We start from the raw sequence: 13,324 nt of genomic DNA on the forward strand, positions 1-13,324 counted from the left end.
GAAGGGGGGGCGTGAAAAAAGAAAACAGTTATCCAGTGGTAGAAATTTGGGAATAAGCACCACGTAGGGGGACATACTAGAGGGTAAGGAACCAAGGGAAAGAGCTCTCAGAGCCGACCACTGAGAGCCCAGCACAGCCCTCCAAAATGTGGTTCCTGAGCTCCCAGCCTGTCTGGGCCCCGCCCAGGACCCAGGGACGGCCAGAATCCAGCAGGGAGCTCCAGTCCCAAGACAGCCATACAGCCCTGCCAATTCCGCATCCCTCATCCCCAACAAAGGACTCCAGTCCCCAAACTGCTAATAACAGAGATTTTAATGCATAAGGCACAGTGTGAGGCTGGGATCATTAAGCATCCTCATACTCAAAAGGGCCCCGCAGGCTAAGCAAAAGCAGCAGGGATTATCTCCCCACTGCTGGGCACCCAGGAGAGCCCCCGGACGTCTAGTCTTTGGCATGGTCCCTGGGGCAGGGAGCGACTAGCATGGTCCCTGCTACCCCTCCAGGGGTACTGCCACCAAGGGGCAGCTCTTTGGTCTGGTAAAACAATCAGTGCAAATGTCCAGGGTCGAGCGCTAGGGGAGTCAAGGTGGCACAGTGCCCAGGGCTGAGCAGGCTCTAGACGGTCCCCTTACCACTCACGGGCAACATGTGGGCTTCTTCTTGCTGGCAGTTAGGTAGAGGTTGCTGTCATCACTATGGATGCCTGAAGAAGGGTGGGAAATATATGAAGCAGGGATCAGAGGTTCCCCGCACTCTCTGCCACCCTCATCCAGGCAGGCACTCACGGACAACATCCCCAATGCGCCGTGCCCCCGACTTCTCTAGCTCAGCCAGCACGTTGGCCTCGAAGGTCAGCGCCGCCACACGGAAGAAGAATTCCCGGACATTTTCACCTGACACATGGAGCGGATGGGTGCTCAGGGGCCGTTCCAGGCCTCGGGTCATTGGGCACAGCTGAAGGGATAGGAGTGAAAGACCTGGTAGACGGGCGTGCCGCTGCAGAAAACCCGAGGCTTCTGACTCACCAGTGAGAGATGAGACCGCCCAGTACTCAGCCTTCAGCTCTTGGGCCACCTTGAGTGCATCTTTCTCCATCAGCACATACTGAGCAGGAGTCTGAGGGAAGGTCAGAGTCAGACGGCAAGGGGGGATGGGGTCCCCTCACCGAGTTGGGAGCCCCCCCACCACTGACACACTCACACTCAAGTCCTTCTTGGAACCCACAAGGAAGAGAAGCACATTGGCAGGGTCGTTCTCCTTGAGTGCATCGGCCAGCCACTGTCTGCCGCAGAGGGTAGACAACCGAGGATGAGTGGGCTGGAGAGGGTCCTCCTTCTGATACTCATATGCCCCTCACACTCTCTCTGGTCCTCGATGCATTCTTCTTCTTCTCTACTAATGCCACTGACCACCCCGCTTGTCTGAACCCGCTCTTCCTGGAACCCCCATTATAGTTCAGCAGCCCCACATACCTGGTATGCTCCAGGGAGGCCACATCATTCAGGTTGAAGACAATGATGATGGCTAGAAAAGTGGCAAAAACAGCTGACATTATTAGCTTCTTTCCAAAATCCCCCCCTACCCTAGATTAGAGACCAGGAACACCCACCTGCCCCACTTCACCGAGGCCCTTACCTTGAGCTCCTCGGTAATAGGTTGATGCAATGCACTTGAACCTCTCCTGTCCAGCAGTATCCCAGCTGGGAGGAAGGAGGGGGGACAACACAGGTATGTGGGAAGGGGGCGTGAGGTGGGGTACAGGCACTGGGGGAAGGAACGGGTGGAAGGTGTGGAGGAAGCACTCACAGCTGCAGACTGAATGGGACGCCCAACACCTCAAATCGTTCCATCTCAAAGTCCACTCCGATGGTGGCCTTGTAATTCTTATCAAAAGTATCTTTGCAGAACCTGAGGGAGCACCAGATGCTCTGGCCCTGAGCCCAGCCCACCTGGCTAGGTCTGGCCGAACCCTGCCCAGCACAATCCAGCTCAGCGAGAGCACCTTCTTACCTATTAATGAGACAAGTCTTCCCCACTGACAGGTCCCCCACCACAATGACTTTGGAGATCTTAAATCTGCAGGACACAAAAGTGGACAGGAGGAGTGAGCACTAGCTCTTGCAACCTAGGGAGTCTCAGTGTTCCCTGCTAAGTCTATAAAGTTAGCTGCACTAAGGCTGACGTTACAACAGACACAAGGCCTCCCAGGCAGCTTGCCTGGACACATATGCTTGCAGAAGGCTGTTTTGTGCTTCAGCATCAGACAGCCATGAATTTGAATCCCAGTTCTTACAATTACTAGCTGTGTGACTTAGGGCAAGATACTTAGCCTCTCTGAGCCTCAGTTTCAACATCTGTTAAGTGGACATTTAGTATATATTCTATTGGGTTGTTGTGAAGTTTAAATGAGATAAATGTCCCATATTCTGAGATAAATATCCTATATATCTCCCCCTTCACTCCCCCACACATATTTTAACATTTCTGAAATCAGGATACATCTTAAAAGCGATGGTGTTTTCCATTTAATAAAAGACAATAATAGTAACCAACACACTGCCTGGCACACAGTAAATGTTCAATTAATGGCATGCCGATGTTATCAGTATTACCTTGTTTTACCCATAATGGGAGACATCCCTACAGGCACAGCCCCCTGCCCTGGGGCTCAGATGGGTGGTCTGTGGGAAGGTGAGCTGGTGACCACCCTCTCCGGTAGAACACCTTCTCTGTGTCAGGAAGTGAACTGCCACCTCTCTACCCCACCCCATTTCATAGCACTCATCACAACCTTGCTGGGAAGAAAAGGGAGAACACATGGGTGTAAAAAAGGGGGAATAACCACATAGCTAGTAGAGGCTGAAATGGAGCCCCAGGGGGTGCTTGTATACCCTAGCTTTGCCTGAGACTTCCTTTCTTAGTTAAGGGCGTCTAACTCACCCCACGGTGCCTGTCCGGTGCTCCTGGCAGGCGCAGGTGACGCGGGGGTGGAAATCTTTGTGCACGTGCAAAGCGGCCTCCTTCCTCAGGCACTGAGACGGAGAGAAGAGAATGGGACTCACCCACTCCTGGCCCACGTCCCGCAGCCAAGCTGCCCTGGGGGAGGGCAGGGGACCACCCAGAAGCAGCAGACCTAGCTGGGCGGCGGGGCTGGGCCCAAGCCTCTAACTGATCTGGTGCCGCCTCCTCCCCGCCCACACCCCACCGCAGCCAGAAGCCCGACGTGGCCGTGGCGCCTACCTGGGGCAGCTCCGCCAGGACGCGGTCCCTCCGCACCGGCGCCAGAATGTTCATCTCGCCTGCGGTTTTGCTGGGAGCCCCGAGAAGGCGCGGGGGCCTGATCCGCCCCAGCGACCCGGGCCCGTGGAGACCCGACAATCACCCGCGACCGGGGTGTCCCGACTATAACTCTGGGCCACGGGGAGCCTACGGGAGCCCGCGGCCTCGGGGACGCTACCACCACAGCGGGCCACGGGGATGAGACGATCATCCGGGGCCGGGGAGAACCCACAATCACCCGGGCCCGGGGCGTCCCGACGACGACTCGGGGGCGGGGAGACTCCTCCGCCGCCAAATGGGGGCGGGAAGTCCCGTCCGGGGGGGGCCGGGCCCGCGCAGACCCCACAATAACTCGGGGCCGGATAGTTCCTACAATGACTCGGGGCCGCGGTGACCCGACGACAGCTCGAGGTTGAGGCGTCCCTACCATAACAGAGCTGCCCCGGGGCGCGGAGCGGCCCCGCCGCACGGGGTCAGTGTGGGCAGGGATGGCGCTGCAAGGCCCGCGGGCTGCTGGAGGAGGGGGCCCGGGCCCAGTCCGCTGCAGGGCCCACGTCCCACCCCGCTCTCCCTCCGCGAGCGCTGTAACATGATCCCCGGAAATTCCTGGAGAAGGGCCGCCCCCTGCCCCTCTCCCGGCAGCTCCCGGCCTCTCAGCCTGTCCCAGCCTCCCCCTCCTCTCCTCCCCACTGCGCTGCCCCAGCTCTGAGTACCCTGCCAGACGCCTCACGGGCACCAGGACCGCCTCCACCCAGGCTGGAACCCGCCCAGATCGAAGTTCCCCAGGTCGCTCTCCCCTGCGCCTCTGGGCCGGGCTCCGGCTCCAAGGGGACCCTTACCCAGTCAAACTGGTGATGGAGAATCCGTGATTGCTGCGCAGTATCTGGCTGGGCCAGGAGCCGGCGGGGTGCGGGAAGGAGGAGAGAAGGGGCCCAAGGAGAGGCGGCGCTTCCCTCGTCAACTCCAGGCCCGGGACGTGACTCATAGAGTCTGCCCCCGCTCGCCCTTCTGCCCGGGATGGGGTGGGGTGGGGGAAGCAGACAGGGGATGCCCACCGAGGAGAGAGACGTCCAAAGTCTGGGGTGTTTTCCTTCAAGGCTCCTGTGTAGACTGAGTGGTGGGAGGCTGAAGACCAGCCGGCGTCCCTCAATGGAGTCTAAAGAAGGGCTAGGTGGACCTGAAACTTCGCCCTTTGGATAGATCGCCGCTCTGGGACCAGGGGACTCCGCTCTGGGACCGGCGTTCTCTGATTCCATTGGAATTTTACCCCCAAGGACAACTTTTCCATTTTGCAGTTCTGCAGGATATAAGAGGAGTGTAGCACATAATAATCCTCACCATCAAAAGGAGGATCTGGTTCCAAAGATGGGAGGAGGAAGATAGAAAGGGCTGGGTGGAGGTGGGAGAGACACAGACCCTCAGGGGGAAAAAACCTAAGCTTTACGAAAACTTGTTCTGTGTCAGGAACTGAAGTTGAGGATGCAAACATGACTGGAGCAGGGAAGGGAAGACTACTTAAAGGGAGGGGACTGTGAAAGAAATTATTCACAAGAACTAGAAAGCCCTAGAGAAATCTGTACCCCGGGTGTCAGGAATATTGGTAGTCTCAAGAGTATTATCGGGAAAACGCATGAAATCTGTCATAGGTAAAGAGGGGTAGATGTGGCCACCTTCTACCTTCTGTGATACTTTTCTCCTCCCCTCTGCCTGACTTGACTTTTTCTGCCACCAAAATACTGTTATTGATAAGCCACGTCCCCATTCTGGACCTAAATTTCCACAGAAGTTGTTAGAGGGACTTGGACCAGACAAGTTCTTAAAACTTTGTGGTTTGGTTTTGTTTGAGAGAAAGAGAGAGCTAGCACAAGCGGGGGGAGGGGCAGAGGGAGAGGGAAAAGCAGGTTTCCCACTGAGGAGGGAGCCGGATGCGGGGCTCGATCCAAGAACCCCAGATCATGACCTCTGCGGAACGCTTAACGCCTGAGCCACCCAGGTGCCCCTGGACCAATTTCTGCTCTAACATTCTGGAACTTCGCTTCACTCTCCCTGAGTCAACCTAATTATACTCAGACCAGTTTTCAGTGCTACTGTCTCCTGGAACTGCAGTACTCTTTCATCAAGATGATAAGCGCTCAAGACCAGAGCCCAGCAGCAGCGAGCCACACCATCCACATCCACCGCAACAAATAAACACGCGTCTCCAAAAAACTACAACCCCCAAGAAGCTTTAGACTCTTGAAGGAAGAGGTGGAGCATGCTTAATCACTCTCGCGAGCACATTAAACCCAACTACCATTCCCAGAGGGCACCGCGCTAAGGTTATCCAATTAGCTTTAAACAAAAAGTATCGCGATTCTTTGGTGAGACTCTGCTCTATAAGCCCCTGGAAACGAGCCTTGGAAATCCCTTTTACGAAGATGGCGCCGAAGCCTAAGAAGGAAGGTTTGTGCTGGGGCTGGGGGTTGGCTACCACAGGTAGCTGGCGTGGGATCCCTTCAGAGTGAACGAACTGGGAGGACAGCGGCTGGGCTACGCCTTGGGGTGTCTGCTCCGGAGCTGCTTCTCGCATTCCGGCACGCTGCGGTGCGCGTGGGCCCAGCCGCGTGAGATGGGCTCGTGTGAGGAGGTTTGGGAAGGCAAGCCCGGCCGGCACCACCTGTCGAGGGCTGTCGGACTGTTGACTTTGGGGAACTAGACGCATCCGCAGGCCGGAGCTCCATGTCTCCAGACCTCTGAAGAATTATAGTCCTCAACTTAGTTTCTTTTTTTCCCCCCGTTAGAGCTATATAAGTAGATAAAACCACTAGCACACATCTTGTCAAGTATCAAGTGTTCGATCATTGCTAGTTCCTTTACTTCTAAGTCGTATTTTTGGAGTTACTCTAAGTTCGCCCCGGTATCGTGCATATGATGGAAAAATTTTAACCTGAGACTTGGTGATGTCTTCAAAGGAACCACTGATGCACGTGTTCTGGAGCGCCCGCTAGGGGTTTTGAGAACGGAAGTGATTGGCTTCTGAATCCCGTGCCCTCGTTTTCTTTCTTTCTTTCTCTCAGCCCCTGCCCCTCCCAAAGCCGAAGCCAAAGCAAAGGCTTTGAAGGCCAAGAAAGCGGTGCTGAAAGGCGTCCACAGCCACAAAAAAAAGAAGATTCGCACGTCACCTACATTCCGACGACCCAAGACTCTGCGTCTCCGAAGGCAGCCCAAATATCCTCGAAAGAGCGCCCCCAGGAGAAACAAGTCAGTATTGCCCTTTCCCATGAAAAGATGTTGGGTGGCCATTCGTAATTTGGAAGTTTACCAAACCTGCAGAATGACTTCTCAAATATATGTTGGTACCGAGTGTGCCTCTCTAAAGGGAGTGTGAGGAGATTGTTATGCCCTGTTTAAGAACGAAAGGAGACGTTTTTACAATATTGGCAGGAATTGTTTAAAACTGCTCAGTGACTATTAAGGTTAGTTAATTGTTAGGTTAATTATTCATTCGTATATGATCTGGGTTTCAAATTCTGCTTTCTTGGAGTATAAAGTAGGACTTCGATAAATGTTTTTTTATTTTGGAGTTCCAGGTTTAGTTATTCATTGCACCTTTTGCTGTAGGGAATAGTCCTTGAGGGTGACAGTGTGGGATGATTCTAGACTGATAAGGACACTTATAATCTGTATTGGACGGAGAAGGCCTGCAACAGTGTATAAAAGGTTCTTCTGATTTACTCTCAAGTCTTTACACTCAAGAAATAGAGGGAAATGGGCAAAAGGTTTAGGGTCTTGAGTGTTTTAGTGTCACACTACTGGTAATAAAACTGAGCTTAGGGGGCCACAAATTAGAGCAATAGTAATAGCCACCTCCCACTGCTTCTTAAGAAAAAGACAAGGAGAGTGGGTTGTGTCCATGGAGGAAAGCCCTTTTTACCGCCCTTTGGACATGGGATTTAGTGTGATGAGAGATTGAGACCTGATGTCTAGTTTTAAGATAGGAACATAGTGTCCAGGTGAAGAGACTTGTTTTTCTGAATTTCAGGGGGAAAGCTGTATGGTAGGTGTGGTCGAGCCACTGTAAGCTTAACTCAGGCTGTAAATAAAAGTTGCTGTCAATCAATGGCCCTCAAACCAGTTTTCAGCAACCAGGGAGGGCAGAAATATCTATCAAATCTCATAGTGAAGCAACAGCATTCTTTCGAACTCTACTCTGGGTTTCAAGACTCCATAGTCTAACTTTATGCTCTTGAAGTAAATTGTTTAACCTCTCAAGTCTCCAAATTTCTTCTAGAAGTTTTCCCTTCAAAATGTTGAAGTCAGGGGATGCCTGGGTGGCTCAGTTGGTTAGGCATCTGCCATCAGGTCAGGTCAGGATCCCAGGGTTCTGGGATTGAGTCCCACATCAGGCTCCTTGCTCAGCAGGGAGCCTGCTTCTCCCTCTGCAGCTCCCCTTGCTTGTGCTCGCTCTCTCTCTCTGACAAATAAGTCTTTAAAAAAAAAAAAAGTTGAACTCAAAGAATGCAAGGGGGTTTGGAGCTCAGAGATGATCCTTAAATCACTTGAAGGATGAAAGTACTTCCAGTGGGGGCACCCTTTGCTCAGTCTGTTTGGCTCAGGTCGTGATCCCAGAGACCTGGGATGGAGCCCCGCATCAGGCTCCCTGCTCAGTGGGGAGTCTGCTTCTCCTTTTTCCCCTTACCCTCATTCTTGTGCACGCATGCTCTCTCTAATAAATAAATAAAGTCTTTAAAAAAACAAAGCCCTTCAAGGGGAAGAAAGTGCACAGGTTTCTACTCCCAGGTCCCTAAGTTTCAGGGTGCAGATGATGACACTGTTTAGCGACCAAAGTCTGACAAAAATGATTGCTTAATGGTCTGATGCACCTGGGCTCTTCTGGCTTTGGGCTCTAAAAGAGGGCCTATCCTCTTATTGGACCCAGGCCAGGTGATACCATTTTGTCTCTTCCCCAGGCTTGATCACTATGCCATCATCAAATTCCCCCTGACTACTGAGTCAGCCATGAAGAAAATAGAAGACAACAACACACTTGTGTTCATTGTGGATGTCAAGGCCAACAAGCACCAGATCAAACAGGCTGTGAAGAAGCTCTATGATATTGATGTGGCCAAGGTCAACACCTTGATCAGGTGAGTAGGGCCTCAGTCAGGAGCCAGGAAATCTACATGGAGTCAGAAGTAGGTTTCAGTTTTTGAGCCTTAAGAAATGAGCAGCTTCTGTTGTAATTCTAGTCCTTTGTATCTAATATGGACTTTTGAGGACACATTAGCTCTCCTGTCTCTAGGACTTTATGGTGTTGGTGTTCATTTTCTTGATCCCTATACCTCTAGACGGGCAGGCCCTAGAGTAAGGCACAATTTATGTCAGATTACCTACCTGGATTTCAGTCTTAAAATGTTCTGGGGTGTTCCCCACAAAGGGGAATTTGCTTCATTTGTGGTTTGGTGGCATCCCTAGCCTCCTGTGCAAATGATGGAAAAGGCACTATTTGGGGAAAAAGATGATATGACCAGTGGCACTGATGTGTGCCAGAAAAACTAGGAGAAAGGGGGAGGCTTGAGGGCAGTGAGGGTAGGAGGAATTAAGACTTCCTTTATCCTAGGCCTGATGGAGAAAAGAAGGCATATGTTCGACTGGCTCCCGACTATGATGCTTTGGATGTTGCCAACAAAGTAAGCTTCCTTTGCTGTGAACTCCCCCATCACCTTGTCCAAGTAATGTGTCTGTTAGTGACCAAAACCTGACTTTTGCTGATTGACAGCATCCCTATCCTTAATAGACCCTACCCTCACCTTTTTGCTTTTTAACCATGACATTTCACCTCGCAGTAACAAAGCTCCTCTTTTGTTTTTCAGATTGGGATCATCTAAACTGAGTCCAGCTGGCTAAATCTAAATATAAATTTTTTCACCATATATGTTTCTTTGTTGATTTCTGGTTGGGCTTTGGGGAGGCCATACTGTGGTATACACACACTTAAGTGAACAAGGTTTGGGCAAGATTTTGGTCTACTTAACCCTGTTGGAACACTCTGCCTTCTTACCTCACCACACTTATTAATCCTGACAGTGGGAGCTCAGATATTTGTGACCCAGATTATGGTTCCTTGTTCTAGGACAACTACAATTTGCCACCATCATGGGGGTAAGAGAACAGACAAAAATCCCTCCCTTTATCTGGAAGGGGCTTTGTAGGAAACCAGTACACAGAGTCCTCATTAGCATCCACTTCAGGGCAGTGTGGACTGGCTGGCTTTCATCACACGGGTCCCCGCACCCAACGACCACGTCCAACCGGTCTGTCTGCTTCCCTCACCCCTTGCCCAAGAAAGGACAAGGACTTCAGAGGAGTGCCTTCATTAGCATTTTGAATAGTAGGTGCAGAGGCTGGCCTCTGAAGATGCCCCAGGCTTGGGGCTAATTCGCTCATCTTATGTGTGAGGCTGTCCTTGGCTGCGTTTGCTCTTGCCACAAGTTGCAGGCTTTGTGCCTCTCACTCTGTCAAAAACTTGTCTTTGTGTTGCTGGCTGGGGACGCGCTCAGGGCAGAAGTCTGAGCGGAGGAGGCGGGAAAAGTAGATGAGGATCATGATGTCCAGCATGAGCAGGTTAGCCAGCAGAAAGGTGCCCAGGGTCCTCTGGCCCAAATAACGCAGGAAGAAGTGGGTGAGGTAGGCCTGAGGGGCCAGGCGGAAGAGAAAGTACATGACCAAGTTGACATACTTGTTGACCCGGTACAGGAGGAGGTGCTGGGCATTGTTAATCTTCATCATCATGCGGATGGTGAGGAATATGTTGCTGACCTCCACCAGCAGTGTCAGGACTCCCCCGCCAACAAAACTGTTCCAAAAGATGCCTGCAAAGAAGGCACCCAGGGCCTAGAAGGCAAGGGAGATAACGTGTCAGGGAACCCAGATACCATGGCTTTCCTGAAAGTTGTTGGGAATATCAAGGCTACCAGACTGACTGCTGGGAAATCCATCCTTACTGGATTCCTTCTGGATTATAGTTCATGATGGATTCAACATGATTAAATTCTGATCCCTGCCCACAGATTCTGACTCTGGGGAGGGTTTCCAAACTGTTCAAGGAGGTAATAGGTAAGGCCATGGATTGCTGGCCTCGAAAGTGAACTCACCAAGGGCAGAAACTGACAACCTCCAGTGTCCTGGTATGAGATGTAGGACACAGGCTGGAAACAGGGTTAAGAAGGATGGTCTTTACCTCCCAGGTTCAGAAAGAACCGAGACCAGGTTGCTAGCACCAAGCCTACACCACATCCCCTGCTTCTCATTTACCATGAGGTGATGAACGAGGTATTCCCAAGAAGCTCGTGTCTGACCACTAACCACGATGTCCACCGTGTCGTGGATGAAATACCCTAGCGGGGGGATGGAAAAAGTTCATGAAAGGAACCGAACAAAAAGTTCCCTGTTCCGTACCTACTTAATATTTTCTGGGCACGACCTACCTGCGGAGAAGCAAGCCAGCAGATAGCCAGAAAGCGACCATGCCGTCTCAATCTCCACCAGCATCTCGGGGGTCTGCCATAGACTGGGAAGGAAGGCAGGCTCTCAACATCTCCGCATCCCCAAGGCCCCTCTACTCTCCCCCATTACCCCTCCCAGTCCCCGGGGAATCTGGGCTCGCGCTATTGGCTTTGTGGGACGTGAGGAGAAGCTTGGCTGAAACCCAGGTGTCTCCCGGTTCCCAGATGAGCTTTCCTGCTCCCCTGGGGCCTCTGCCGCTCCTAGTTGGAGAGCTTTCTAAACACGGAGTCAGGTGAGACTGCATGGCCTGGGCTTGCCAGAGAGTGATGCGGAGAGTAACGTGGGATCCCCCAGCCACCCTCACTCCCCCAGTCCTTCACTCACCACAGCAGCGCCCAGACCCCGGACACAATGGAGTGGGCGAAGGAGACCAGCAGGTTGTGCCAGCGCCAGGTGCGCAGGGGGTCGGCGCGCACGTGCGCGGGCAGGGGCAGGCGGCTGAGCGCGCGCCGGAGCGCCCGGAAGGTCAGCGTGGCGCCCAGGAGCAGCGGCAAGGCGGGGTGCAGCAGTGGGGGCATGGTGGCCCTCCCTGCTGTCTGTCTGTCTGTCTGTCTCTCTGCTCCGTAAGCCGCCTCGTCGGCCTGCTCCGGGAACGGGGCTCCTCTCCCGCCCGTTCACACCGGCCGCCTCCCCGCCGGCCTCCAGGCTCACAGTTTTCGCGGAGCCCTCTAGGCCCCTGCGCTCCTTGCGTCCCCTCCCCGCAGGCCTCTGCCCCCGCCCCCAGCCGCCCCCGCCCCGCCCCGGCCGCCTGCCCCCGCCCCTCCGGCGCCTCCGCGGCACCGAGGGCCCGGGCCCCATTTCCCGGGGGCCTCCGGGCCCCGCCTGGCTCCCGGGGACTTCGGGAGGAAAGGGGCTGTCCGGGGGGCGCCGACGCCGCTGCACCCCTCCCTGGCGCCTCCCGACTGCCGACGGAGTCCCGCCTCGCTCGCTTGGCCTCATTAACCCGCGTCCCCACTTTCCCCGGGGCGACCGGCTCCCCCGCCTCGGCGGGTACTGAGAGAACTCTCTCTCCGCCCTCAATTCCTTTCTGGGCAGAGCGGGGCGGGGCCCGTCACACACCCGCGTCCTTTAAGCCCTGGTGCTGGGGAGGGGTTCGACCCCGCCTCGATAATGGTCTCCGCCCATACCCTGTTCGGCCACTGGATCTCTTCAGGGCAGAGACCGGCCTGTTTATCAGTCTCTACGGCGCCCCGCATCGACTCGGTGCCTAGAAAGGGTCGACTGATCCATCACCCTTCTTCCCAGCCCGCTCTTGGGCTCCTGGGGCCGAGCGGCTGTCACAATCCTCCCTCAGACAGTCCCAGCTCTTCTCCTAGCTCCCTGGAGGCTGGCACGAGGAAGACCGCCGATTTGCCCGGGCTGCTGGGGTGACCCTTACTCTTCAGGACAGCGGCCTGGAGCAGTTGCAGCTCGTGGTCACTAGGTGTCAGCCTATCCCCACCTTGACGCGGGATCCCCTCCCGCCTCCAAACAAACGAGGTGCGAACAGAGGAAAGACTGAGAACCCGAGGCTGGGGGTGGTGGTAAAGGAGAAGAAGGGAGTAGTCGGAGGAGGGGCGGGGCTAGGGAAAAGATGCTTCAAGAGGGAGGGAAAGGTAGAAGCCTTAGGCGCTGGAGACCCAGGGACCAAGAGGTTTGGGTGCTTGCTCTGCCTCCCTTGATGGCTCCAAGGTTACATATTAACCCCTGTGGGGCTCCTGGGTCAACCACGGCCCGATTGGTTTCTAGGTGAGAGCACGAGTGTCCCGGGTTGAACGGCTTTTCCCCTCGGAGTTTCCGTTTGCTCACAGGGCAGCTTTGTTCATCAGCCAACAGCAGCCTGAACCAGCAACCAAGGACCCCTCGTGGGGCCCCTCTAGAGGTGTCTTTCACGTGGGCAGGTTTGAGTACCTTTTGAGGGGTGGGGCGGAACAGAACATAAACACTCCTTTCCTCACATTCCTCACTTACTCAGAAATAGGGACACTGTCTCTTAGCTAATCACCACCCTCTTGCTCCTTAACTGAGCTTTTAGGGAGCTCGCACAAAGCAGGAGGCACAGGGAGACAACAGGAATTAAACTCACTTCCGGTCAAGATCCTAGACAATCTTACTAACCAGGCCCCTACGTTTAGGCAGAAGCCTGGAACCCACATGGGTCAAACAGATCTCCTTCCTCCTCTCTTTGATGCTTTCAGATAGTTGTCCACTTCCCTCTCATCTTCCCCCCAAGGAGATTCTCCCTATAGTTGAGCGTTGAAGGCGGCAAAATTGTGTGTGTGCAGGGGTGTGATGAAAGTTCTGACGAGCGCGGTGCTCACTTGTTGGGACAGCCTGGAGTCTCCTCCTCCCTAGGTGAATCAGTCTGCACAGCTCGGGGTTTCCCCGGTCCCTCCCTAGACAAACACGAAACTAACCCTGCTCCCTGCCCCATAGACCGAGAGTGCTGACGCTCTTGGTACAGTTTTGATAGTTTATCATTTGCGTGCCAATGAAAATCTCTCTCCTTCCGGAATGGAG

The 13,324-nt window shown here is 54.0% G+C and overlaps 3 protein-coding genes and 2 non-coding genes across 7 annotated transcripts; 3 read left to right on the forward strand and 2 right to left on the reverse strand.

Annotated features, from left to right (window-relative positions):
• Nucleotides 1-295: 295 nt before the first annotated feature.
• On the reverse strand, nucleotides 296-4,287 carry RAB34 (RAB34, member RAS oncogene family). 3 transcript variants are annotated; one of them, XM_045773536.2, is made up of 11 exons: nucleotides 4,120-4,287; nucleotides 3,242-3,338; nucleotides 2,942-3,033; nucleotides 2,012-2,077; nucleotides 1,808-1,909; nucleotides 1,637-1,701; nucleotides 1,474-1,525; nucleotides 1,202-1,283; nucleotides 1,027-1,117; nucleotides 787-894; nucleotides 296-704 (listed from the first exon to the last, which is right to left on the reverse strand). In XM_045773536.2, the coding sequence occupies exons 1-11, from the start codon at nucleotides 4,263-4,265 to the stop codon at nucleotides 637-639; spliced, it is 969 nt and encodes a 322-aa protein (XP_045629492.1). In that variant the 5' UTR covers nucleotides 4,266-4,287; the 3' UTR covers nucleotides 296-636. The 3 variants fall into 3 exon arrangements, with proteins under 3 accessions (XP_045629492.1, XP_045629490.1, XP_045629491.1); XM_045773534.2 differs by lacking the exon at nucleotides 4,120-4,287 and having other exon boundaries at nucleotides 3,242-3,445; XM_045773535.2 differs by lacking the exons at nucleotides 1,808-1,909; nucleotides 4,120-4,287 and having other exon boundaries at nucleotides 3,242-3,445.
• Nucleotides 4,288-5,573: 1,286 nt separating this feature from the next.
• On the forward strand, nucleotides 5,574-9,190 carry RPL23A (ribosomal protein L23a). Its single transcript, XM_045773450.2, has 5 exons — nucleotides 5,574-5,722; nucleotides 6,337-6,520; nucleotides 8,230-8,406; nucleotides 8,880-8,949; nucleotides 9,133-9,190. Exons 1-5 carry the CDS (start codon nucleotides 5,698-5,700, stop codon nucleotides 9,145-9,147), a joined length of 471 nt encoding a protein of 156 aa, XP_045629406.1. The 5' UTR covers nucleotides 5,574-5,697; the 3' UTR covers nucleotides 9,148-9,190.
• Nucleotides 6,182-6,246, forward strand: LOC123777218 (small nucleolar RNA SNORD42). Its single transcript, XR_006775609.1, has one exon. It is a non-coding gene; the product is annotated as a small nucleolar RNA SNORD42 (small nucleolar RNA).
• Nucleotides 6,371-12,286, reverse strand: TLCD1 (TLC domain containing 1). Its single transcript, XM_045773449.2, has 4 exons — nucleotides 11,150-12,286; nucleotides 10,747-10,829; nucleotides 10,574-10,656; nucleotides 6,371-10,153 (listed from the first exon to the last, which is right to left on the reverse strand). The coding sequence occupies exons 1-4, from the start codon at nucleotides 11,341-11,343 to the stop codon at nucleotides 9,770-9,772; spliced, it is 744 nt and encodes a 247-aa protein (XP_045629405.1). The 5' UTR covers nucleotides 11,344-12,286; the 3' UTR covers nucleotides 6,371-9,769.
• On the forward strand, nucleotides 8,075-8,143 carry LOC123777220 (small nucleolar RNA Z17). Its single transcript, XR_006775610.1, has one exon. It is a non-coding gene; the product is annotated as a small nucleolar RNA Z17 (small nucleolar RNA).
• Nucleotides 12,287-13,324: the final 1,038 nt, after the last annotated feature.

Source organism: Ursus americanus, chromosome 23 (assembly GCF_024610735.1).
Source record: "Ursus americanus isolate L20-20 chromosome 23, mUrsAme1.1.p, whole genome shotgun sequence".
NCBI lineage: Eukaryota > Metazoa > Chordata > Mammalia > Carnivora > Ursidae > Ursus > Ursus americanus.

Coding starts and splice junctions, on each gene's coding strand:
- RAB34 (XM_045773536.2), bottom strand. CDS start 4,265: ATGAGTCACGTCCCGGGCCTGGAGTTGACGAGGGAAGCGCCGCCTCTC. Junction 1,910..2,011: donor AAGACTTGTCTCATTAATAG/GTAAGAAGGTGC, acceptor GTGCTCCCTCAG/GTTCTGCAAAGATACTTTTG. Junction 705..786: donor GCGCATTGGGGATGTTGTCC/GTGAGTGCCTGC, acceptor ACCCTTCTTCAG/GCATCCATAGTGATGACAGC.
- RPL23A (XM_045773450.2), top strand. CDS start 5,698: ATGGCGCCGAAGCCTAAGAAGGAAG. Junction 5,723..6,336: donor GCCGAAGCCTAAGAAGGAAG/GTTTGTGCTGGG, acceptor TCTTTCTCTCAG/CCCCTGCCCCTCCCAAAGCC. Junction 8,407..8,879: donor AAGGTCAACACCTTGATCAG/GTGAGTAGGGCC, acceptor CCTTTATCCTAG/GCCTGATGGAGAAAAGAAGG.
- TLCD1 (XM_045773449.2), bottom strand. CDS start 11,343: ATGCCCCCACTGCTGCACCCCGCCTTGCCGCTGCTCCTGGGCGCCACG. Junction 10,657..10,746: donor GCTGGCTTGCTTCTCCGCAG/GTAGGTCGTGCC, acceptor TCCCCCCGCTAG/GGTATTTCATCCACGACACG. Junction 10,154..10,573: donor ACCTCGTTCATCACCTCATG/GTAAATGAGAAG, acceptor CTTGCCTTCTAG/GCCCTGGGTGCCTTCTTTGC.